The sequence below is a fragment of the Chroicocephalus ridibundus genome, chromosome 8 (genome assembly GCF_963924245.1).
Source record: "Chroicocephalus ridibundus chromosome 8, bChrRid1.1, whole genome shotgun sequence".
Classification (NCBI taxonomy): Eukaryota; Metazoa; Chordata; class Aves; order Charadriiformes; family Laridae; genus Chroicocephalus; species Chroicocephalus ridibundus.
In genome coordinates, this window is record NC_086291.1 from 10,775,578 (window position 1) to 10,800,538 (window position 24,961).

Genomic DNA, 24,961 nt, shown 5'->3' on the forward strand with positions numbered 1-24,961 from the left:
TGTGTTGAATGATGTGAGAAAAATTATTTATAGGGGAGGAAAAAAAAAAGAGAAAGCAAAGACAGGGCTCATCGATAAAGGTGGGGGGAGTGAACCGAGCACCCATGGCCACCCGGCTGAGATGCCACCAGGGCCAGTGGGTGGAGCACGGACCAAAGGGTGGTTGGGCTCACAGCAGGCTTATGCTGGCTCCAGAAGAGAATTAAAGGTTGTAGGATACTGGGTGTTTAATTCAGACCCGTACGCCCCGAGAGGCGAGCAGGGCCACGCGACGCCGCTGAACACGGGAGTCGGTGTCACGTGGCGGCACCAAAAAGGGACTTAATGAAAAGCTGCAGCCCCACCGGGAAGCGGGGGGACTCGCCCCAAGGGCTGCAGGCGATGAGCCAGCCAGGAGCCCCGCTGCAGCTGCAGGGAAAGGGTGATGGGCAGAAAAAGAAGAAGAAAGTAGAGCTTTAAAGAGCTGCGGCAGGGTGCAGCACTCGCCCCCGCTGCCCCCGGTGCTCCCTGCAGTGCCCGGCTGTTGGATGTGGGGCTGCTTCATGGCCTGGGGGCACCCCTGTGCCCATCGTGCCGGGGGCCACGCGCTGACCCCGAGGGTTTCCAGCCCTCCTGCTGTCCCCTGTGTGTGGCTCGGGGGCTGTTTGGAGCACAGGGGATGGGGCAAATCACCTGGAAAGTCCACGGTGCCTGTGGACACGAAGTGTAGGAGACCCTCCGGTGCCCAGGGGCGATGTCTTCTCACCCCACGCTTGCTCGGGGTCCTGCCTGCACCGCTCTCCCTCTGAGATGTGCTGGGCAGCCTTCTCATGGCTGCCACTGAACCTGGAAACTTGGGACCTTCTCTGGCCGGGGGCAGCAGAGCCGTGGGTGGGCTGGTGGGTGCTGGAGCCCTTCGGAGCTGCGGGACCCGAGCTGGGGGAGACTCAGCATGGGGATGGCTGCAAAGTCCTGCATTTAGTGGCCAGGCAGTGCTGTGCCACCGCTGGGTAAGGATGCTCTGCATCCTCGTCCCTCCTCCCTGGTGGGGGACGGGGCACGGAGGCGCCGCAGGCACCCCCACCCCGTGGCAACCTGGGTGTCCCCTATGGCTCGGATGGGGCTGAACCCATCCAGGGTGGCAGCAAAGCACTGAAACCTCACACATCTTGGATACCCCAATCTGAGCTCCGGGGTCCACGGGGAGCAGCGAACACCACGAGCCTTCCCCAGGCGGTGCTGGGAAAAGCCTCCGCGGTTGTCAGGGCCAGGCAGGAGCTGCCTGTATCCCAGGATGCCGGGGCGAATCCGGCGGCAGCGCGAGGCGGATTGGAGCCAGTGTCTCCAGGCGTGCCGTGCCTGCGCTGCCATCCTGCACGCTTTGATCTCGGTCCCGACACAGAGCCGTCTGCCTGGAGACTCGCTCACGTGCCCGGGAATTAGGTCAGGCCTCGGTGGGGATTAGCGGGCGATGGTGGGCTCCGGGGCTTCACCGGGGCTGACGGGAGCTGCTGCTGGGCAGAAAGGACCAGGCTGGAGTGAAGGAGGTGGCGGGGGGGGGGCTCACACTGCTGCCCCCCATCATCACGGCGTGGATGCCCAGGGAGGGAGCGCATCCCCGTCCTCGTCCCTGGGATGCCAGAGGGGGTTGGAGGGCTCTGGTTTCCCCTGGCCAAGCAATTAACCTCACCACGACGACTTTATTCCCAAACGCAAGGCGTCCCGGTGCCTGCCGCTCTGCTTTTTATTTATACCTGCAGTGGAAATAAACCCCGCATCGTCAGAGCCTGGCGAGAGGCATGAGCTCATCTTTTATATTTGGTGGTGACGATAGAAGGGTAAATAAACGGCAGTGGCGCAGACATCCCTGCCAGCCCCATCGGGATGAACTGGGGGTGAGCTTTTGCCATCCCCTCCCATAGCTGCTGGGGAAACTGAGGAAGGGAACTGCCCTCGGGAAGCAGAGGCAGGGGAAGGCAGCTTCACTGGGTGCCCTTGAAAGGGGGTCCCTGGCTGAGTGCAAGCCGGGGTTATGCCGGGGTGAAACCCATCAGGGATGGTGTTTGGGGCTGCCAGGAGCTCCAGGGGGTATCCTGGCAGGTGCCAGGTCCCCAGCACAAGGCACCAGCGGGCTGGCTGAGAGGCGTTACTATGATGCTGAATCAAAGCTGGGGAAATATTTCCCTGATTCGGGGCACAGCTTCCCAGTAAACCCCCACTGTGGGATACCTGGGAGCCTCAAACACCTGGGTGGGTCCCAGGGGTGTACAGGTCCCTGTGCAGGCAGCAGCCGTGTGGATGGGAAGGTATAGCCCCCAGGACTGGGTGACAAGGTCGTCCCTGCAGCACCAGCTGATGCTTAAACCTAAAAGGTCTGGAAGGGGTAGGGAAAATCCCAAGTCAGTATTTAAGTCAGCCCCAGGTATGGGTGGTTTGGGTGCCCCTCTACCACGGGGACCAAGGCCATCACGCTGAGGCAGTGCTTGGCAGCCGTGGTCCGGCTGAGCCCGTAGGAGTCCCTGCTGCACCCTATCGCCCACGCTCTGGCCAGGACGTGGGGCACAGCCATCACCTGTGTCCGTGTGCGGGGGACAGCCAGTTACCGGGACCCACTCAAGCCTGTCCTTCGAAACAAACCCCCCCACCTCCTCCCTGTCACCTCTTGGCTAAACATCCTCCACGTTTACCGAAACTCCAGGCTTACTCACACCTCCCCGGATGGCTGCAGCTGCCGGGAGAGGTCCCGGCGTTTCCTGCCCAGCCTGACTCAGCCCAAAGCCCCAGCAACCCCTGCCTCTGCTGGGATGCAGGGTCCGGCATCCTGGTGAGAGGAGGCTGGGAGCACCCATTGCTTTTCCCTCTGGGCAGGTGGTCATCCTGCGCACCCTTTCCCCAGCCCCAAATTTATTCCTGCTTTTCCGCCCCCATGGGTAAGGGATGCTCTCCACTGGTCCCCGGCCGCTTGCTTGCTCTGCCGGCAGGTCAGCAAGCAGGTTGTGTGCTGGAGGGGGTTGGCATGGGGTTGAGATTGGGGTTTTGGGGTATTTCCTTCTATTTGTGTCAGGCGGATGGAATCCCTCCATCATTCCCCTGGGGAAAGGACGGGAACATCTGGAGAGTGGCGGGAGAGCTGTGACTCATCCTGCAGCATCATTAACTTCTTATAGCTGGTTATCATCTCCCTCTGATAAGGAGAGAGCAGCACCCGTGGGGTCAGGCCCGGCAGTAATTGGCTGGGAAGGCACCAGGGTTAACCCTTCCCCGTCTGAGCATCCCCGGAGCTGCTGGGGCGCAGCCGGTGCCGGGGAGCAGTTCGGAGCACCCCCCGGGTATGCTCCCAGCCCAGCGGGGAGCCCAGCCAGGAGGATGCCACTGCGTCTCCAGGAGGATGGGGGCAACGGGCTAATGGCTATTTCTAGCCAACGTGCCAAGGAGAATGGTGCCATGAGCAATCAGTCCCTGTTAGCAGGGTATAAATCCCCCCCCGCCCCCCCCCCCGGTCTCCCCGTCACGCCTCTCTCAGGGTGTAAGGATGTTTTTGAGTTTTGCTTTGAAACCGGCTGAGCCTTCCCTTTGAACACCCCCCCAAGCCCATGCCTAACGATGCAAATGAGCTAATTAGGCCTCGGTGGAGCCCGGGGCTGATCGCCTGGGGCCAGCGCCCGGCAGCGGCCCCTTCCCTGAGCAGAAACAGCTTGCGGCTGCTCTTCCCAATCCGTGCCAGCATCCTTAAGGCAAGTGACAGGTCCCTGCAGAAACCTCGGCGGCGGGCAGGGGAAAGCAGCCAGGCTCCCCCCGGGGCTGAGAAGGGGCTTGGAGTTTGCCCAGGGCATCTCACCGATGGGAGCAGCTCTCTGCAATACAGCCCAAGCAATGAGACCCCGAGACCCCTCCCAGCAGCATCCCTGGGTTTTAGCCACGCAATATGGGGGTTTCAGCCCAAAATTGGGGTTGGAGCTTCTCGCATGATCCCTGACCTGGCTCTCCTCCTCCTGCCCAGCTGGAGCCAACCTGCCAGCTCGCTTCTCCAGGGCAATTGCTAGCAAAAATGGGGAACTGGCTGTCATCCCCCACCAAACCCCAGTAGAAATAACCCTTTTGGCCGGCTGAGAAGGTCCAGAAGTGGGGCTGGGAGATGGGAGCATCAGTACGGACCAGAGCGGGACCAGGGTGCAGCAGGCAAGAGCCGGCACAGCCCTGCCCACCTCGCGGATGCCGAGGGCAGAGTGGTCCATGGGGTGATGCTGTGACATCGGAGGGGTGCCAGAAAGGCAGTGCCCACCTTTGCCCTGGGTTGTGTTTGGCCATGCTGGATGTCTGCCTGTCCCGGCGCGGTGCCATCTCTCCCAGCCGTCCCCGTGCTGCCCCTGGGCACAGTTCCCGGCCAGCCGGGTGCTTGCTCCTGAAAATGAGGTAGCGTCTCCAACGGCTGGGTTAAAGGCTTCGCCGGGCATTGGTCAATCTGTTTTCTCTCTGGTCTCCAAGCCAAATGCCAGGCACTGTCCATAAGGGACCTGCTATGGCTTCTTGTCCCCAAGCAGGCAGAGGGGCAAGCGGGAAGGTTCCCAGGCTGCCTGGTCCATGGTGGGGACACTCCAAGGAGATGACATCCAGGTCAAGGTGCCCAAAACCAGCCTTTGCCAGGAGTTAGGGAACTGCTCCCCATCCCAGCTCCGCTGCCCGGGCACCTCTGAAGCCTTGCCCTAGGAAACAGCTTTTCTCTGCTTTTTTGGGCTTGTCACCCCAGAAGGGAATGTGGCCACACGCAGCCAGCTGAAATGGTTGGAGACTCGAGGCATTTTCTACTGGAAAACGCGGGTTGGCTGGGAGATGGATCATCTCCCAAAATGGCACCGATTTTGGTAAAGCTGCATTTGGGGTTAAAGCCGCGGAGAGGGGAGGGGAAGGGGGCTCAAAGCAGGGCAAGCCCATCATCTTCTCAATCACAACACGCCAGGCCATTTGGCGCCTGACACGTCATCTTTCAGAAAGTGCAAAATTTGCTCTTTTTTCAATATTCTCACTTAGAAGAAGCGAGAAATTCAGTTTCTACAAACAAACCATTTCAAATGATCCCAAATATCTTGGGCTTTTCTATTATCTCCCTCCCCTCCTCCCAAGACTTCTCCTATGAGGAGAATTTCAAAACATTGCGTTTGGCTCCAGTTCGAATCAAAGGCGGATTTTGAAACCTCTGGATCTTTGCAAAAGGGACCGTTACCCTCCGGGCAGCCACCTCCCGGCCCTGCTGGGCTGAGAGACCTCCAAGAAAAACGCATGAGGCAATACCAAAGGATGCTAAAAGGGCTCTTTGCCCTGGACCCCGGTGAAGCAATGTCCCCGTGCTGGCCCAGCTGCAGGGCTTGGACGGATATGACCCACCCTTGGGGTCCTGCTGGACCGTGGGACATTTCTGCTCGGAGCACTGTCCCCATCCCAAGCCCAGCACGGGTGGGCTCAGCCTCCCCTGGGCACTTCGCCCCATCCGTGGAGCATCCTTCACCCCTTTCCCTAGGGCACAGCGTTTCGGGCATGCTGGGGGTGACATGGGCCTTCAGCAATGTGCGTTGCCTGGGGACCATAACCCCATGCCATGGATGCATTTTTCCAAGCAGTTCCTCCAGGGCTGGGATTGGCACATAGGTGCCTGGCCTTTGATGGCCCAAGGGTGCCTGGGGCAGCTGCTCAGCCCATCCCATGGGTGCTGTCCTGCAGTGGGACCCCAGTGGGACAGCGAGAGCCCCTGGATGTAGTGTACACAAGGCAGAGATGCTGCCTCGTGCTTTCCATGGGCACGTGGAACTCAGGGTCAGTGGAAACCGGGACAGGAATATTTGCTGGGGAGAGGCTTGGCAGTGAAATCATGGGCTGCCATACCTGGGAGATGGGGGCACGGGCAAGGAAATCGGCACCCATGTCCAGAGGAAGTCCGGCAGGGATGGAAGAGCTCTGAGCTCCATGTCAGAGGGGCAGCACCACGGGGTAAGGGTTCCCGCTGTGTCTCTCCCTGCAGACGCCTCGGCCATCGACATGGACCTGTACGATGCCCAGACACTGGCGGAGGCCCTGAAGTGGTACCTCCAGGAGCTCCCGTCGCCCCTGATCCCTCCAGCTCTCTACAACGAATTGGTTCACATGGCTCAAGGTAAGCACGGCCGGGCTCCCCCCACACCTTTGTGGGGCTGGAGAAGCTTTGAGAAGCCCCTAGAAAGGCTCCTCAGCATCCCCAGGGCAGCTCCTGACCCCATCCCCTGCCCGATGCTGCATTAAGGGCAGATCCCGGAGAAGGACCGCTGGGAATATCCCTTGTGCCGGAGTGGCGCAGCAGCTTTTGGGAGATGCTCCAGGGAAGAGAGGGGAGACCCGGTGGGCAGCTTTGCCCCCGCCACAGCATGGTCCTCTCCCGCTGCAGTGCCCGGAGGAGGAGGTGCTGCCCACTGGGACGGGCGGCTGCCAAGGCTGGGTGATGCTGGCCCCAGAAGAAAGCATTATTATAATATTTTGGCTCCGCTGCCTGGGAATTTTTCACTGTAATCTCGTTAACTCTTGGCTTTATATGGGCATAGAAAATTCTCCGCTTTTTCAGCTTAGTGGCGTTAGGAAGTGCCTTTAGGTCCCAGCAAGCTTTCCAGACTTTGTGCAAATGTATGAGACCATCAAGGTTTTAGTTTTATTTGAAAAAAATTTTTTTTTTTTCCAAATAAACAGGGCAGGGCTCGTACCCAGGTCAGCAGAGTCCACAGTCCCTCCCAACAGGGAGCCTGGACCAAAACCCATTTCAAATGAGTTCTCGCAGAGCTGCTCAGCCCTTTCCAGCCCGAGGCCCCGTGGGCATCACCAGGCACATGTGAAGCCCTTGCCCACCGTGTTAGGTAGGACCTGAACCCCTTGCCACCTTTGAAATCAGGATTTCCTCTTTTGCAGCAGCTCTCATCTCGCTGCCGGTCGCTGCAGTGTCCTCCATCCCTGTGCATCACCTCCCCGTCCTAAGCCAGATTAGCCCTTGGGCGGATCATGCTCTTGGCTGCCTTAAGAGGCACTAAAAGATCACCCGTGGCCAGACCAGCGTGGCCTTTTCCTACCGTGCCTTGGTGGGAAAAGGCAATGGGGTCTTCACGGCCTCCGGCAAGGCAAGAGGGACAGGCAGAGAAGATGGGGGATAACTCACACCCGTCCTCCCTGCCCTGCGCAGAGACGCCAGCCAGGAGAAACACCCCTGGGGCCGGTGGCACCGAGATGCTGCCTTCCCCTCACCCGTCAGAGAGAGGAGAAATCAAAGGCTGCCTCCTTTCCAAGGATAAAAACGCAATTAGGAAGCAATTAGCTGGGTTGCCTCGTTAAGCAACTTCAAAGGGAAGCGCCTTTCCCCGCAGCCTGCCCCAGAGAGGGCTCTGCTCCTGGCACAAAGGGGGCAGGAGGAGGAGGAGAAAGAGGAGGAGGAGGAGGAGGAGGAGGGGGCAGGAACGGAGGCGAAACCGATGAGGTTATCTCTGGGGCTTTAAAAAAAAAAAACCAACCACAAAAAACATAAGCCTTTCAGAAGATGGTGCTGGTTTTTGGCAGTCTGCCCTGCAAGCAGGTTCCTTCTACCCCGCTCAAGGCTGCGGGCTAGAAAAGTGGCAAGCTGACCACCTGCAAAAGGAGGTCATAAACATCCCCACTTTGCCCCTTTGGCTGTGGACCTTTCCCCTGCGGCATCCCCCGGCTGCAAAAAAAGGTGCAATAAGCAGCTGATTGGGGTCCGGGAGGCTTGGAGCGAAGCCAAACATCCCATGGGAGCAGCTTGTTGGACACGGTGGAGGGGCACACAAACACCCCATCGCCATCCCAGCCGGGTTGCGGACCTGCTTCAGAGGGACCCCCCCCACCCCTCTGGCTCTGGTGCATCCCGGCCCCAAGGATGGATGCCTGGAGCTGGCTGGGCATCGGCCAAGCCTCAGCCCTGGTGCAAGGAACCGCGGGGAGCTGAGTCAGCCCCCGGCCGAGCCGGGCTTTGAAGCCGGCTGAGAGCAACACCGCCCCGGGGACCTCCCTGTCCCCCGCAGATGAAAGAGCTGGGCCAAGACAGGGATGGAGGATGGCTGGAGAGCGGCTGTTTCCCGTTCCCAGGACAGGACCACAGTCCCAGGACGCTGACCTCACAGCTCACAAGACCGGGGAGCCCCGGCCAAGGCTGTCAGAGGGCACCGGGGACATGGGGGGGAACGCTGGTGGGAACACCGCGGGGCTGTGGGCCGCTCAGGTCATCCGTGACAGGGGCTCTGGCAGCACCTCCGTGATGTACAACGCCATTAGGTGCCTGCTTTTATTCACACGGGCATTTCAAGTATTGCTGGAGGTAGTTGTCCCCCGATCAGCCCTCCCTGCTGCTGCATTTCAGGGGCTTTGCCACAGCCATGTCTGTAGCTCTCAGCCCAGGTGCAGCTTTTTTTCTCCTAAAAAACCTTTTCCCTCCCAGCTTGCTTTTTCTGTGGGGGAGGGCTGACCCTTTAAATTTGGCAGATCTTCCAGCTGGTGCCCGTTTCCCCACGTCTCCTTTGCTCTGCCTTCTCCGTGGCCTTGCTGTGCACCAGGGCAGGGGTCTTGCAGTTCTCCTCCGTTGGAGCGGTAGCGGGGGGTGTTTAGCCCCTGCCAGGTGAGCAGCTCAGCCCCCGATGCTCCCTCCCTGGCTGTGCAATGGGGTGGAATGTGCTGAAGTCCCCCTACAATCCGACCTGGGGTGCTGTGAGTGGGTAAATGGGGCTGGCAGCCTCCCCCCGGGCATCTCCTCTTCGTGCCCTGTGTTCCCTGGGATAACCGCGTCTGCGGGAAGGGATAGGCTGCAAAGCAACAGTCATGGTTTTGTGGGAAGAGGTTGAGGTCAGGGTTTTTTGGGAGCTCCGTGGGGAGTAGAGACGTGCCACAGCTCATGTCGTATGTGCCAGGCCTCCATGAGACACAAGGGGATGCCCCAGCCTCCTGAAGTGAGACTTTTTCTCCTGTTTCTCCTCCGCTGCAGAGACCCCAGGCCTGGAGGAGTGCGGCCAGCGAGCCAGAGCCCTGCTGGCCCCCCCAGCCCTGCCGCAGCCCCAGGCGCTGCTCCTGCGCCAGCTCGCCCGCCACTTCTGCCACCTCTGCCAGGGCACCCGCAGGAGCCGCCTCTCGCCCCGGCTCCTCGGCGAGCTCTTCGGGGACCTGCTTCTCCGCCCCACGGCAGCCAGGTGAGGTGGCCCTGCCATGCACGGGACAGGGTGAGCAAGAGAAGGATGCCCGTAGCCAGGCACAGGCACATTGGCCGCCAACCAAGCTGTTTTTGCTGGATGGGAGCCCACCAGCGAAGGGTTTTCCAAAGGGGGAGGCCAGAGCTGGGAACCCCCATCCCAACTGTGATGCTCTGACATCACACCCATTCCCACAGTGACCATGCGTGGTGTCGCACACGGGACTGGGATACGCCACACCACCCCAGCCCTACAAGGGATCCATTGGGGTGGCTGGCTCCTGTCCTGGGGGCATGAGGATTTCTGGGGGGGGCTCAGCTGCCTGCACCCTCCTGGACATCCCTATCCTTCTCCCCGCAGCACCGAGGCGAGCCCCGAGCTCCGCGCAAGGATCCTTGAGTCCCTCATCGTGGCCGGCGAGACGGTGGAGGCACCATCAGCCCCTGGTAAGAGATACCCAGCTGGCAGCGGAGGGGGGGCAGCAGGAGTGAATTTCGGGGAGGCGATAGCAGCACGTCACGGAGCAGTTTTGGTGGCCGGTGTTGTGACAGGAAGGTGCCCGCATCCCTGTGGCGGTGTCTGGGCTGCGCTGGCTCCCCGGCCAGGCACATATTTCCCCCCCGCCTCCTTTCTCGTCAGAGAGACTGGTTTTGGGGCATTTCTGTGAGGTCCCTCGGGAGTTTCACAGCTGTTTTCTTGCTTAATGTCCGTGTTGCTGCTCTTTGGTCCCGGTGTGGTGCGAGCGGGTCCCGCTCCCCCATTCTGGGGGCTTGGTCGATGTGGGTGCTCTCAGTCGGGGGCTGCTGCGTGGTTTGTTTCGGTGGGCAGGGACCTGGCTGCAGTCAGGGGTGGTGGGGGGAAATACCAACACAACCATAAAATGGCAGGATAAATGGCAGGATGGTGCTTGTTACAGGATCGAATCCGGGTTTATGATTTTTGACTTGCGTTTAGTCCTCACGTGTGCAGTGTCACATCGCGTCCATGGGTGCACTGCTGCTTCCCCCATGGGGCATCCCCAGGACGGGGACAAGGATGGGCACTTGTCCCCCTCCCTCCCCATGCGTGGGAAAGGAGCTGGGGGCGTGTTTTTATGCAGATGTTAATGACCCCACCCAGCCTTCACCCCCCAGGGCTGCGGTTCTGCCCCTTTTATTACCGACGCCAGCGTTTGTCTCCAGCACCTCTTTGGTCTCTGGTAGTTGAAGTCCCAGCCCTCTGCTGGCCACCTTCTCCTGCCATGTCCCTCTTGCTTGGTGGCATCTCATGTCCCATTGGTGTCCAAAACCAAAGCACATGCCCCTTGTGCCCTCTGCAGCACTCCGGGGATGGGAGGCAAGTGGTCCATCCAGGCAGGGATGTACGTGGGAGGGAGGGCGCTCAGCAGAGCACAACTGCAGACCTTGAGGACCACAGGGGTCCATCCCTGCGGGATCCCACCTCCAGGCAGACACCGAGATCCATCTGTGCCCCTGCCACCGAGCTGCCCAGACCCCCGGGAGGCACAACTGCTTCCAACCCTCCTGCTTGGAGACATGTTGGCATTGGCCCCAGCGAATCCTCTCTCCTTCTGATGTATCTGGGTCCTTGTCATCACCCTGCCTCCCTGGGGGGTGGCTGGGCCAGGCAGGATTACGACTCTTAATATTCCTCGTAAATCAGCCCTTTCAGACCTGTCATCTTATTTATTGCTCTCCCCCGAGCTCTCGCCCACAAGTTTGTCGAGATCTGTACGGCTCTTCCACCCGCTGATCCAGATGTTGGCCAGCTGCAGCCCTGTGGTCCCCGGTGCCTCCATGGCCATCCCCGGACCCTGCTCTGTCCCCGGTCGCCCCCACCCCAAACTGAGCGGAGGGGTTGGGCAGGACTCTGGGGACATCATCCCCTTTCTGGGTCAAAACCTCCTCTATGGGCATGTCCTGAGATGGGCACCCCACAAGTGTGGGGCAGGGCACGGGGCACGTGGGCTCATTGCCCCATGGGCTGCCTCGCTGCGGGACTTCGGACGAGTCCTGCCACTTGCCCTGTCTTCGTACCTAAAAGTGAGGATATTATTACTTGCCTGTCATCACATTAGGATGTTGGGAAGCTTAATTAAATGCCTGCAAAGCGTTTTTGAGAGCTGCGGATGAAAGGGGCTCTATATAAAGTGCAAAGAATTATTATTAGTAGTGGGGTCCTTGCCCCGGCCCCGCTCCCATCGCCCTGGCCCCGCTCCCCCGTTGCCCCCGCGTCCCAGCACCGTGATTATTTCTGTACGTGTGTGGAGTTGTGGTGTTATAATTATACATGTAAAATAGCTATAAATACCCTGCAATAACACGGCGGGTGTGTGCGCATAGCACAGGAATAGGAGTCGGTAGCTGACACGGAGGAAACCGCGGTGTGACCTCATTCTGACTCAGGCGTAAATATACCTCGTGCCGGGGGGTGGGGGGGTTTGGGGGCAGCTGGGGGGGGGGGGTCGGGGGCTGCTCGGGGGCTGCAGGGACTGTGACCGCCTTGGCAGCGAGGGTCATGTCTCGGGTGAGGTCCAAAGCTGGCTGACAACCCCGGGCAGGGTCCGGCAGGGTTTTGGGGTCCCTCGTTTCCCATCTGTCCTGGGGCTGGTGGTGGACGTTTGGATGTGAAAATCGTCAAGAATAAAAATGTAAATTATGAAATCTGGTTGCCAGAGGGGGTTCCTTGGGCAGATTCGCTGTTGTTGAGTTTGTGGCATCCCTTCCTGCAGGCACGGCTCCGGGGGGCTCCCTGCAGCCGCCCATGGAGGGGCTGCGAAGGGGAATAGCACGGGATGGGTCCGTGATGGCTCCTGAAAGCTCTTCCCAGCGACTGGGGGATGCAGCAGTGGGGTCGTGCTGGAGGCACTGGTTTGCATAGGACAATGCTACGGGTCAGTGGCAAAGCCGTGACGGAGCTTGGGGCCAGGCGGCCGCGTCCAGGCCACCTCACCGTGCTCTGCAGCAAGCCCCCGGTGATGGACAGCCAGCCCCAGCGCAGCCCAGGGGCATGGGGACATTCCCCAGCCCCACGGGGACACGGCGGGAGGCACACAGGGCCCACAGCAGGACCCCAGAGGCTGGGGGGGCCGTTTCCCGAGCAGGGCGAGGGGGCAGGGAAAGGCAAAGGGAAGAAGTGATGCAAATACCAGCTCAGCTGAAGGAAGATGACTTCATCTCCTTTTCCTCTCCTGGTGCTATTTATAGCCACTTTAATTTACTCCCCTTTGCTTTATTATCTCTCCAGCAAGCCGTTAGCCCTCAGACAGCAGGATGCCTTTACTCACCATGCAGCTCAAAATTCTGAGAAAAGAAAAAAAAAAAAAAAAAGGAAAAAAAAAAAGAAAAAAAAAAAAAAAAAAAACGAAAAAAACCCAAACAACCCACCCCCAAAAGTGGGGGCGGGAGGCAGTGAAAGGCAGCAGAGCACTGGGGGCAGGAGCATCGCCATCCTGTGGCATAGGTTTCTGGAGAAAATGAGAGGATTTGGGCTCCTTTTGGGGAAAAGAGTGAGAATCAGTCCAGGAGACAACCCCTTCCTCCTTCAGAGAGGTGGCTGGAGGGGACAGGACCAGCGGTGCCAGGGTCCCCTCCTCACCCCAGAACAGGGGCCACTGTTTTGCTGGACCCCGCTGAGGGAGGCACCCCCTGCTTCCCCGGGACCCCCGGCCCTGCCCCACTTTCCATGGGGCACTGGTATAATGTCAGCAGGTGGGGGTCAGCATCCAGCCCAAGCGCCTTGAAAATGCCTTCCCAAAGAGCAGGTTTGGCAGCCCCGTGCCACAGGGAAACTGAGGCACGGCCTCCCCATGGAGTCACTCTCCCAAAAGCTCCAAAATCTGGTCCCTGGCGGGTGGCGATCCCCAGGCGCCCAGCACCACGGCACCCCACATCCCAGCGCTCAGCAGGAATGGAGGCCACGGGGCTGTGGTGGTGCTGGTGGTGGGTGGCATCTCATGATGTGACATCCTGGCCACTTCCCAGCCTGAGCCTCACGCAGGCACCTCTGTGACAGCATCGCCGCCGAGCAGGGATGCCGCGTTAAACCAAATTAGAAGTATCTGCCTTTGAAGTTTTTAATTAACTTTTTTTCCTGTTTGCTTTCTTCTGAATCCAAGGGAAAAGCCCGTCCTCTCGCTCTCCCCGGCTCGTGTGTCACGATGGAGGTTGCAGACTTGGACTGGGGGCGGGGGGGACGGGATCAGGAAGGAGAAAAGGGCTTGCCAGGAGGGACCCCACCTGCCTGGGATGCTGGGGGCCACGTCCGGGTGCTGCCCTGACGGTATGGGAGCACCCTGCCGCAGGGTGCCTCTGGTTTACGTTATCCCTTGGTGTTTCATCCCCTTGGGACTGATGATGGGGGTTAAAAATAGCCAGGAAAAAACCCAACCCAAAAAACCGTGGGTGGAGGGCGGCGTGGAGAGGCTGTGGCCGAGTGGTCCCCTGTGCCGAGACACCTGGTGCTGCCTCCTCTAATCTGCAAGTAATACAGAGAAAGCAAATTAACACTGGGGAAGGATGGGGGGGTGGGGGGTGGGCAGCAGGGGGAGAAAAGAGCGCCAGAACCTCACTAGTGACGTGAGATAGGGAGAGCGGTTAAAAATAACAGATTCCCCGAAGGCACGGGGAGGAACATGACAGGGATCCGCACTCCTGCCATCCCAGAAGGCGGCCTTGAGCCTCCCCAGCTGCTCTGCCCGTAATGCAGCCCAGCCCGGTGAATCCGGGGAGGGAAAAGCCTCCGAGATGGGCATCAGCGGGAAGGCGAGAGGTGCAGAGCCGTGCCGCGGCGCAGGGAGCGATGCTCCCACCCGCAGCAGAGGACAGGGGTCCCCCAAGCACCCAGGGCACCCAGCTGGGAGACAGCTGCTGCCTGACCCACTTGCAGGCGGGCAGCGGGATGCTGCCGGGAGACCCCAGGGGCGCTGCCTCCGCAGCTAATTTTAGCCCGTATTCAATTAATCATGGAGCGGGAGGGGATGGCGGCAAAGCCCAGCCTTTGTCGGTGCCTCTGCCGGCTCCCTGCATCCCCGTGCTCGCTGACGGGAGAGCTTGGAGAAGTCGGGGCCAGGGGGTACCCCCACCCCCTGATTTTGGGCTGAGGAATTAGGAGTGACCCGGTGCCACAGTCCCCTTCCTCCAGCTGGCTTTAAGCGGCGGCGGCAGCCCTGGGAGGGACGTCCCACGGCAGCCTAGGGACAAGGGGAAGGGAGGCCTCCCTCAGCATCGCCTTGTGCCTCAGTTTCCCCTCCTGGCTGGCAGAGGTGGCCTTTCCTGGTGGGGTTTCTCAGGTTGCCCATACTGCTCCAGGCAGGCATTTCCCCGGCACACCAGGGATGCCTCCCTGGGACAGGGAGTGGCAACACCAGCTGGGGGTGTTTCAGCCAGCCCAGAAATCCGCTGTGTGCCCCGGTGGCAGCCCCTTCCCTGAGGGTCACCAGCTCTGTCCCCTTCCCATCCGTGGGCTCTGCAGGTGGCCATGGCACAGTGCTGCCGGGCAAAGCTGGGGTGGGAACAACTGCATTGCTCTGAGACCGGCAGCTTCCCTGGCACGAGGAGGGACGCTGGCAATGCCATGGGGATACAGGGTGACAAGCCCATGGTCCCTCTCTCCCCATGGCATCCACAGTCCTGCTCCACCAGTCCTGATGTTGAGACTGGTCCAGCCCTCCCCTGTGACTGGGGGAACGGCTCCCAACGGAAACAGCTCGGCTGGGATTGAAACCCTTTTCCTCCCCGCTCCGCGTGGTCGGGGCAGATAAGGGCCTGGATAACCCCAAGCATTGTGTGTGCCGCCGGCCCATGACCCGCAGGGGGTTTCGCTGCCGGAGAGGAAATGCTGCCGCTCGGCCGGCCGGGATCGGGAGGGAGCCTCCGAGCGTGCCGGTGGCAGGGCACTGGGGTTGCCATCTGGGCGGCTTTCTCTTCTTTTTGCCAGCGTATGAAGTTTTGGGATGGCTCCGTCCAATCCTCACTGGTACAAGCCCAGGCTGCTGTGTCAGCACCTGTCAACCAGTTCTTAGCTGCATCGTCGCCAAAACTGCCAGCCTGGAAAATCCAGGGGTTCATGGAGGTTGTCTAGCATTTGGCCCTGGGGGTTTGCAGCGTTCTGCGGATGAGGCTCCTGGGACTCCCCTGCCTGCTCCAGAGGGCAGCTCCTGGAGGCCAGGCTGGCTGAGCCATCCGTCCCCAAACCGGCTGGAGCCACCAGCTTTGGTGTCACAGCCCGTCCAGGGCTGGCTCGCTCCTCGTGCCGGCTGCTCGCCCAGCCAAGCTGCAGGAGCACGCGTGCCAGCGCACGTGTCCTCCCGGCTCCAGCCCTCAGACGCTGTCTGGGCTGGAGTCGCTCTTTCTGCTGCAGTGACTCTGGCTAAACACCACCGGCAGCTTCACAAAAGATGATGGGGAGGGTGACAAAGCGCCGGTCGCACCGCCAGCCGCAGCCAGTTTTCCAGCTTGGCACCAACGCCGGGAGCATCCTCTCCTGTGCGGTGGCATTTCTGTCCCCTGCAGCCTGCCTGGCAGCGGATGGGCAGCAGCATGTCTCCCCGCTGCCCGTTCGGTCAGGAGATGCCAGAAAAGGGCAATGCTGCCCACAGGGAATTTCATGCTGGAGCAGGAGGGCTCAAGGGCAACTGATCCCTCCGTGATTCCACCAGCACCCCTGGACCCTGCATCCCTTGAGAGCATGCCAGCTCTGCTCCGAAGGGGTGGGAGGAGGCAGGCTGCCTGGCACACACACATGAACAGCTCTGGAGAAAGGCAGGATTTGTGCTTCCAGGAGGGAAAATGAATCACGGGAGGATGGCAGGGCTGTGCCAGCGGCCGAGCGCGGGACCGGGGTAAGTGGTGACTGTCGGCTGCTATCCGGGAGGTCAGGCAGAAATGCTCTCACAGGCCTTGCCTGGCTTTAAAATCTATTAACGTCATTTTGCCGTTCGAGCCGAGAGCCGCACAGGCAGCAGAAACATTTGGGCACGGCTCAGATCAGAGCAGGATTTCAATTACAGTAATCAAAGGTGACACAGATAAGAAACCCCTGGTCTATGAAGCCGCAACAGCTGTCCTCTGGCTCAAACCGGCACCCATCCAGAGCAGCTCCATCAAAATCACTGAAGTGGTACTAGGGTAAAATTGGATTGCGAATCCATTTTCATCTGCCGTGGTGGAAAATCCTTTCCCTGCGCTCCTTGGGGAAGAAAGCCACCTTTTTGGGGGAGCAGCCAGGGAGGAAGGTGCCAGGCATGCAAGAGGGGACGCTGTCCCCAGCGAAGGCACTGATGGCTGCTTGTGGATGATGGATAATGCTTCCAGTGGGTGACCTGCTGTCTGTGCCGGCGGAGGCGGGGTGGATGCACCGGGAGTGTGCCCACGCTTCCCACTGGCTGGAGAGGATGCTCGTAGGGTGACACTCAGGGACAGCTGCCTCCTGCTCCGGCCTCTGCCATCGCTTGAGCATGTCCCTGGTCAACATCCCCCCCCACTGCCTTTGTCTCCCGTAGTCTGGGGGTGCAAATCTCTCTTTCGGATGGTCTCAAGGCAGCAGCAGCACCTGAGCTCCACTGCCTGCCACCTCCGACCCCCTCACCCCTTCAGGCTTCCCCATGGACCCACCCGTGACCACGGCCACAGCCTTGCAGGACCTCGGATGCAGCCGAGCCATGGGGGCACCCCCCAGGTCCCGCACGCACAAAGGGGCCCTTTCTGCCCCCGCCCCGGCACGGTGGGAGCCGGCCAAAACACAGCGGCTCTTTCTGTGCCTGCTGGCCCTGCTCCAGCCTGGCCGGGTGTCAACCGCCTGGCCGTGGCGTGTCCCCCCCCGGTGCCCCCCCGGGGAGGACGAGCCCTTTCCCGAACACTGGGGGCTTGTGCGGGGCGGTGGGGCTGAATGGCGGGTCTGTGCGGCCGGGGCTGCTGGGCAGGGAGGGAAGGCAAGTCGCTTGCCTCATCTGTTTACCTGGAAGTGGAGATGGTGGCCAGGCCGGCTGCCGCCGCGGCGGGCACTTTCATGCCGGAGCTAATGGGATGGGGAGGGCCGTGCTGTGCTGTGCCCATCCCCGAGCAGCCCGTGGCCCACCAGTGATGGGGATGGAGGCAGGGACCTGGTGGTGATTCTCTCCCTCGACGTGCCCTCACGGTGCTGGACCCTCCTGTGTGCTGCAGCCAGAGAACCGGAGCCTGGGGAGGGATGTGGGGATGGGGCTCAGGCCATCAGAGAGGTGGACGATGCTGCTGGTCATCTTCTGCCCTGCAGCATCACTCTGTCCCGGGGCTCTACAGGGTCCCCGTGCTGGCTGGGTCCCCGTCCTACCTGTGTGTCCCCACACTGTCCATGGGTCTCCATCCCTTGCGTCGTGCCCATGGACCGGCAGGGTCCCCATCCTGGCTGCACGTCCCTGTACCACCTGGGTCCCCCCTGTGGCTGCCTGTCCCTGTACTGTCGACGGTCTCCATCCTGGCTGCATGTCCCTGCACCATCCTCAGCTCTCTGTACTGGCTGCGGGGCCCCACATTGGCTGTGGATGCCTGCACCAGCTCTGTCCTCGTGCAGGCTGTGTTACCCTGCACCGTTTGGGTCCCCATACCAGCAGTGTCCCCGAGCAGCTCCAGCAGAGAGGGGCCACCCATGAAAGTGGAGGCGTTTGTCCTCACCTGAGCCAGGACTGATGGCCACACACAAGCTGCCAGGGAGGGACATGGGACGATAGAGTCTTCATTAGCGCCTGGATGCGCAGGGGTTAATGAAGCTGCCTTGCTGTCCCCAGAGTTCAGGTCGCCTTATCTGTGTGTATCTGTTCCTACCCAGCCACTGCTAGAGCCCTCCGATGCCGCACAGCTAATCCCAGAGGCTGCCAGATAGGGCAGGGACCGCTGCCGCTACCCACACCTCCACCCACACCCTGCCTGCGCTGGCAGGGCCAGGGGCACCGAGCCGAGCCATGACCCGCTCCTGCCCCCAGGACGGCTGAGGCTGGAGATAACCAGAGGCCCAGGGCAGAGATGCAATGAGTTTGGCGTTCTCAATCTCTGGCAGTGGTACGCACAGGGTTAGGAGCCAGGAACTGGCATCGCCTCTTATCCTGGCCTCAAGAACCTTCCAGTTCTCCCAGCAAAGCTGCGCCTGCCCAGTTCATCTCCATTCATCCTTTCCTTCAGCTGAAAGTTACTGCCCCATGGCCAGGGCTCAGGGACTACAAGAAGTCTCTGGGAGCTCGCAGCCGTGCGTTGGGGTTGCAGAGCAGATTTCTCCATCTTTTGGGTACTTCTGGCATTTGAGGCGGGGTGCAGGTGGTGAAGGAGTTGCGGTGCCCACAGAGGCTGGCATCTTACCGAGCAGCCAGGCGCCACGTTGTCCCCAGGAGACACAGGGCTGGGGATAGACCATTCGACCTCACACCACGCAGTCATGGCTGCAGGATCTTTGCTGAGCATCCCCAGCTCTTCCCAAGTACCTGGAGGACCCATGAGTTCCGGATGCCCGTTCCCGGTGCTGTCGGCAGGGTGCCCTCCCACTGGCCTCTGCCACCCCTAATTTCTCCATCCTGCGTTGGCCCTTCGTGCCCTGGGGCGGGAGGAGCATCCGGGGCTGTGCTTGGGCACCATCCCAAATTTCCAACCTGGCGTGCACACTGCCATGGCAGCGCCTTTATTTTTTCTGCTGCTTCCCTGTTTTCTTTGCAACCGGGCTCGTTCGCTGGGTGATGGCGATCACAGGGGTTATTTGGGGAGGGCTCAGCGTGCCGCCGTGCACCAGCTTGCAGCATGGTGCCCAGACCTGTCCTGTCGCGCACCCCATGTCTCAGATGGCTCTGACCCTCCTTGGCCATGGCAGAGGGGCAAAAGCATCTCACCTGCGCTTGGGAGAGACCGTTCGGCTCTGCACACCCCAAAGTCACCCCAGGGCCTTAAAGCCACCCATTTCCCATGGGCTGTGCATCTCCATGTCCCACAGACATGGACTGCCCAGACTGATGTCCTCGAGGTCACCAACACCATCAGAGCTCTGGGTCCGCAGTAAGACGGTGCCGATCCCGCTGATGCAGGCACTCAGCGTGGCTGGCACTGCTCTCGCTCCAGCGCTGGTGCCTCCCACTTCCAGTTTGGATCTTCTCCAGAGCATCTATCCTGTCGCCTCCCCACCCTGCTACATTGGGATTTATTGCTATGGGGATGGTGGCCTGGAGAAGGCTTTGCAAGGTGCTGTTGGCCAACAACAGCAAATGAAGCCACACCAGGGGGAAGAGTGGTGTCAGGAGAGCATGAGCCCCTAGAACCCCTGTGTGAATGGGGCTTGGAGGACTGATACCCACAGTGACCGGGCTTTGGCAATGCAAAAAGCACCAATCCAAGCTGCCAGCCTCGCTGGGCCATCTCAGGAGCGGTCGCAACCGCCGAGTGGCTGCACAGTTCTGAGGGGAGCTCTGCTCCGCAGCCTCCGACAGCTGTTGCTGGAAGAGCCTTAAATTGAAACATCTGGAGTGTTTCAGAAAGAGAAACCTGAGTGTTTGGGGGTCTAGAACAATTCAAAAGATCCACGACAAATTCACAAGCCATCAGGCTTGACCTGAATCTGGTCTTTTCAGCGAGGAAGCCAAAACTCCTTGTCCAAGTTGTTTCCTCCCAGCTTTTAGTGGGATGAGAACTGCAGTGTCCTGCGCCGGCAGGCGTCCCTCCGTGCCGAGCACATCCATCCCCTGAAATCCCTTCGCCCTGGCCCCAGAGTCCATCTCGGCTTCCCGACGCTTGCTGCTGCCATCACTTCCAATTTAGACCTTCTCATGGCGGAGACCGATATAGAAGCACTTTGCAGGATGGCGCTTCCCCTCCCCGGGGAGCCGGCGCCGACGCTTTGCTCTTCCCGCTCACCAGCTCCGAGGAAGACCGAGGAGCTTGAATTACTTTTTTCCAAGAAGGGTGGATTTGGTTTGCAGAAAGATAAGGGCTGGGGAGCAGAGCTGTTCTGCTCTGCTGAGCCTTTGGCCATCTGGAACAGCTTTTGGTTTCCTTCTGGATGCCTCTTCCACGCCTGCGTCAGTAGGGCTGGAAGAGGGACGAGGGTATCGCTCAGACCCCTGAGGAAGGGAAAGGACAAGGAGATGGAGCTGGGGGACACACGGATCTGTCCCCATGCTTCCTCTTTGCAGGGGTGGGGGAAAGTCAGCCCAGGCAAGTGAAAATCTGGGTCAGGTACACGGTTGAGTGGTGGACTTGGCAGTGCTAGGTTGGACTCGATGATCTCAAAGGTCTTTTCCAAACTAAATGATTCTATGATTCTAAACCCCACTGTGCCGGTCGTGGAAGTCCCCTGGTCAGCTCTTCCACAGGATACGCCCATTCTGCCTGAGCTGCCACCCACCCGTCCCCTCACCGGGCTGGTGGCCGTGAGCCAGGCAACCGCTGCTTCTCATGCCACGACCTCCAGCCCAGGGGTGAGGAAAGCCTCATCTTCTCCATCCTCCCTCTTTCCCTCCTGGGGAGAAAGGCAAAAGCAAAGAAGCCAACACCAGGACTGGATCGCCCAGGGTCTGAAGGGAGGAGAGCTCTCCCCAAGGCAGGGGCACTGCTAACCCAGTCCCCCAGGTGAAGTCTCCAGTGTCTAGTAACAGGTTATGCTCCTGCAGGTACTTTGTCCTCAGGGAGGCCACAGAAAGCATCTGCCAGTACTCCCACTGCCTGTTCCCATGGAAGCTAGGGGAGAACTGGATCTCTTGGTCACGGCGCTCCTCCCAGCTGGAAAACACCCCACAGAGCTCTGCCAGGGGGTGGATGTCAGCTCCCGTGGCCTGGCATGGCTCTGAGCCGGTTGTGCCTGTGGCACATATTGGGGTCCCCTGGTCCCCACTGGCTACTCGGTGGCTCTGCGCCAAACATTTCCTATGGTGGTGGCTTTGATTTGACGTCCCCAAGTCTGACACCCGGCCGCTGCCCAGGCAGCCTGTACCGTCCTCAGCATCCAGCGCTTGAAACCACAACCTCTTGGTGAGCATCCTCCCCAGAGAGGCCGCTCTCTGCAATTAATCCGGGCACGGTTTATGCTAACGACTCTCCCCACTTTAAATTATAAATGGCCCTTGGCATGTGTGCACACAAACACACGTGCGCGTGCAGAGATCCTTTAAGGCCATCATTAGCTGTAATTAGCAGGATCTGTCACTCATCTTTGGCAGTTAACGATGAGCCCTGAGTCAGAGGAATCCGGCGGCAGATAAAATAAACACGATTTCAAACAGTTTGGAAATAACAAGCCCTCATTAATCAGACAAGCCCCAAAGGGAAGCACTTGGAAAAGCGGCGGCGTCTTTGCCGTTGCCGAGAGCGGGGCTGGGTGGGCTCCCTGCCGGCTCCCACCCTCCCCAAATTCCACTCTCCAGCGGGAGTGCAAGACAGGATGCTTTCTTGCTTGGCTGACTCCCTGGCAGCGCTGAGGTGTCAGAGCCAGTCAGCTTGAGCAAGAGGCCTGAAAACTGGTAAAACCCACCCAAAGGGGCTCCTGCATGGCCCCTCTCTGGGTGAAAGCAGCCGAGGCAGGATCTGGCCCCGAGGGGCGGGTGAGGGCGATGCCAGCGCAGGGGCTCAGCTCTGGGTACAGATGAAACAGCTCTGGGGGAGCACATCCCATGACCACCGTTCACCCCAAGAGGCGAAAGGCTGCACGCTAAGGGTGCATGGAAGGCAGCAGGAGCATCCCCAGGATCCGGCCGCACAGGGCAGAGCAGGATTTGGGGAAGGGGCTGGTACAAGGGATGTTTCCTAGGGAGCAGGGGGAGCTGGGGAGGTTTCTAGCTGTCACAGCTGCAGCTAAATCACAGCAAATAGGAGGGGAATGGGACACACGAGGCTGGATTATATTACAAAGGAGCAGTCCATCATGGGGTATTTAAAATAATCCGCTTAGATGCACAGTAGCAGATTTGGAGTGCTAAGGGAATTGAAGGCGCTGTGCCTTTGCAAGGCTGGATCAGATCTAGTTAAGATGCCACTTAGGACGGTACATCCCACTCCGCCTTGCTGCCTCTGGGGACAGGCACACGGAACCCGCAGCCCCTGCAAAGCCATCCCTGCCCCACCAAGGAGACACCCAAGGTGACACTGACCCCGTTGGAATGGGTGACAATGTCCTGTGGCATCTCCCTGGGACAGGCGGCAGGTTTGGGTGGTGCCAGCCCCAAAGCATGGAGCCATGGGCTGGATTAGGCACAGGGCAGAGAATTCCCATGAGGGGCCAAGCCTTCAGAGGGGTGAAGGAGGTGTAACCGGTGCTCAGGGTCCAGGGGACGTTGGCGTAACTCAGTGGCACCTTCATGCCGAAGCCAGCTGCCGGGCAAAACAGCTCAGACCAGGGGATGTCCAGGAGGCAGCTGCACCCGCGCCGACAAGGGATGGGAACCTCCTCTAAGGACATCCATGTGGCATTTGCAGCTCGGCTGGGCTGGGGACTTGGCACAGGGTCCTGAGCAGGCTGGGACAGGGTGACACAGCAGGTTGCATGGGGCTCTTGGTACCTGTTTTGCAGGGGGAGATAGGGCTGCTCTGAGGACAAGTGGCCCCATCTGCAGGGATGCCAGGCAGGCTGCTCTGCCCCTGCGTGGGCTTGCAAGCCCCACTGTATGGCTGGTGGCTGCAGAGAGGGGTGGCTCCTAATGGCATGAGCTAGGGGATCCTCTGCGGGGGTCTAGGGTCAGCATGAGTGGGAGTATGGTCTGTCTGGGCATCCCTGAGCATCCTCGCACTTCTCCAATGAGACAGGCTGAAAGCTCAGCCCAAGAGATGGATTTCACCCCAGAGACTTCATGCCAAGCAAGCATTCCCCCAAAAGAGCATCTTTCCAAGAGCAGGAGGTTTCCACCTTGGGCTGGCACCTCCAGGCTGCTCTGATCCCCGGGGGTTCAGCCCGCAGTGGCCCTGCAGAGCCAGACCCAGCAGCAGCTTCTCGTTGCCGGACATGACCCCGGCATGGAGAGCTGGCCATCACGCTGCCCATCCCTCTGCTCCCAGGGAGGGCAGGGCCCAGGAACATGTCCACAAAATCCGAGGCCACATGTCAGATTAGGCCACGGGACTGCCTGCCCCTCTCCTTGCCCTTAAACTGTGCCCTCTGTCCCCCCCTGACCCCGCTGCAGTGCCGCGCTCAACGCGAGGGCTCACTCCTGCAGGTTTAACCACTGTCCCCAGCTCCCCGGAGCATTAATCCAAGGGAGGATTAAGGTTAACAAGCTCCTGCAGCCACCCAGCCCTCATGCCTCCCAGGAGGGACCACTCTGTCCTGGCCACAGAGAGGGCACGGAGCCCTGCTGTCCCCCTGGGACTTGCTGCTGTCCCCCTCGAGCCCCCCAACCTCTCCTCCACCAGATTGCATCTCACTGGGGTTGTGTGATGTGCTCGTCTCCCTGAATCGGGGCCCACAGGCCATCCCTGGGGCTTTGGGGGTTTCCAAGCTTCTGTGAGCATCATCCCGCTGCTCCCTGCAAGCCGCCAGCTGGGGACCGAGGCAGGTATTAGCTTCTCCTCCAACTCTTCCCCTGTCCCCTGGGTGCTGAGCACCATGTCACTCATTCCTAGACAGCTCCGGGTTTGTGATGAGTAGTTTAAATGTATAGAAAATACCTTAATCCCCGGTAAACCCCTGATCCCTGCCTGCCTCATGCTCCTCATGAGAGCCCCCCACTCCAGCCATAATCCCTGGGGAGAGGTCATCTGCGCACCCTCCAGCCCTGGTGACAAGGGACCCTCTCCAGGGCACCCATGAGCTCCTGGGGCTGGTATGCAGGTGCTGGTTAGCCTTGCCCACGGAGTCCTCTGTCACCTTCAGGGGACAGTGGGGACAGGGCCCCCAGGGATGCCTCTGCCACGAGGTGGGATGGCCAGGGCAGGGAGGGTCACAGGAGGAGCTGCCACCCTTCTGCATCCACCCTAGTGCCACCAGCTCCAGAATCGGCATTTTTAGAGAGAATGGGATAACTGTTACCTGTTTTTATATAGTTATGATTTTTTTATTTCATTTCTGATTTGGGTTCCTATATGCCCCCAGCCTCCCAGTCCCCGTCCTCCCCAACCCCTACCCCATCCCATCCAAGGGAACTCCACAGGGCATCAAGTGGAGGAACCCCCGGTTTGCAGGGTGAAAGGGGGCCCTGGCTCTGCCCCCACCCCAATTTCCCCAGTGCCAGGAGCTTCTGCTGCTTTCACCTGCCCTGACCCGTGGCCCCACGAGCTGTAATCCCCCTCCTGCTGCACCTGCAGGATCAGAGACTGCCAGTGACAAACCCATCCCAGAGAGAAGAGGGCACGGGCGAGGTGGCAATAAACCCTAATGACAACCCAGGGAGAGGAGGAGGAGGAGGGCGACAGGCTCTCCCCAATCTCTTGGGTCTCTAAATAGGCAAAAGAAAAAAATCCCTGTTTGCAGAAGTGTCTCCTATATTCATAAGAAGCAAAGACAATGCTGGGATAGAAGCTGAGCTGAGCTTTTAACCAGCCAGATTACACTTAGGAGGAGCATTTACCTCTGCCTCTAATCCGCCTGCCACAAAGACTTGCTAACTCCTTCCCAGATTTAACTGGAAGGCTTGAACTCTTCCTGCAGAGGAGAGAGTTAAGCCTGAGCTGGTGCTGGAGAGCCATGGGGACCAGGGTCAGCCTTCTGTCCCCTCCCAGGCACGTTAGGTTTGGGCTGGACGTTTTAGCCCCAGACTCAATTTTTCTCTGTCAAGCCAGTCCTGCAGGCAGGATGGGCGGGAGAAGATCAGGCGTTGGGAACCCCTCAGTCCCTGGGAGCTCGGTGCT

General features: G+C 60.0%; 1 protein-coding gene across 1 annotated transcript in view; it reads left to right on the forward strand.

Annotated features, from left to right (window-relative positions):
- PIK3R3 (phosphoinositide-3-kinase regulatory subunit 3) overlaps positions 1-24,961 on the forward strand; it is an 82,833-nt gene that overhangs the window by 9,176 nt on the left and 48,696 nt on the right. The window contains exons 5-7 of the mRNA XM_063344797.1: positions 5,993-6,124; positions 8,978-9,179; positions 9,540-9,625. Of these exons, the coding sequence (XP_063200867.1) occupies positions 5,993-6,124; positions 8,978-9,179; positions 9,540-9,625 (420 nt within the window). The remainder of the gene's footprint in view (positions 1-5,992; positions 6,125-8,977; positions 9,180-9,539; positions 9,626-24,961) is intronic.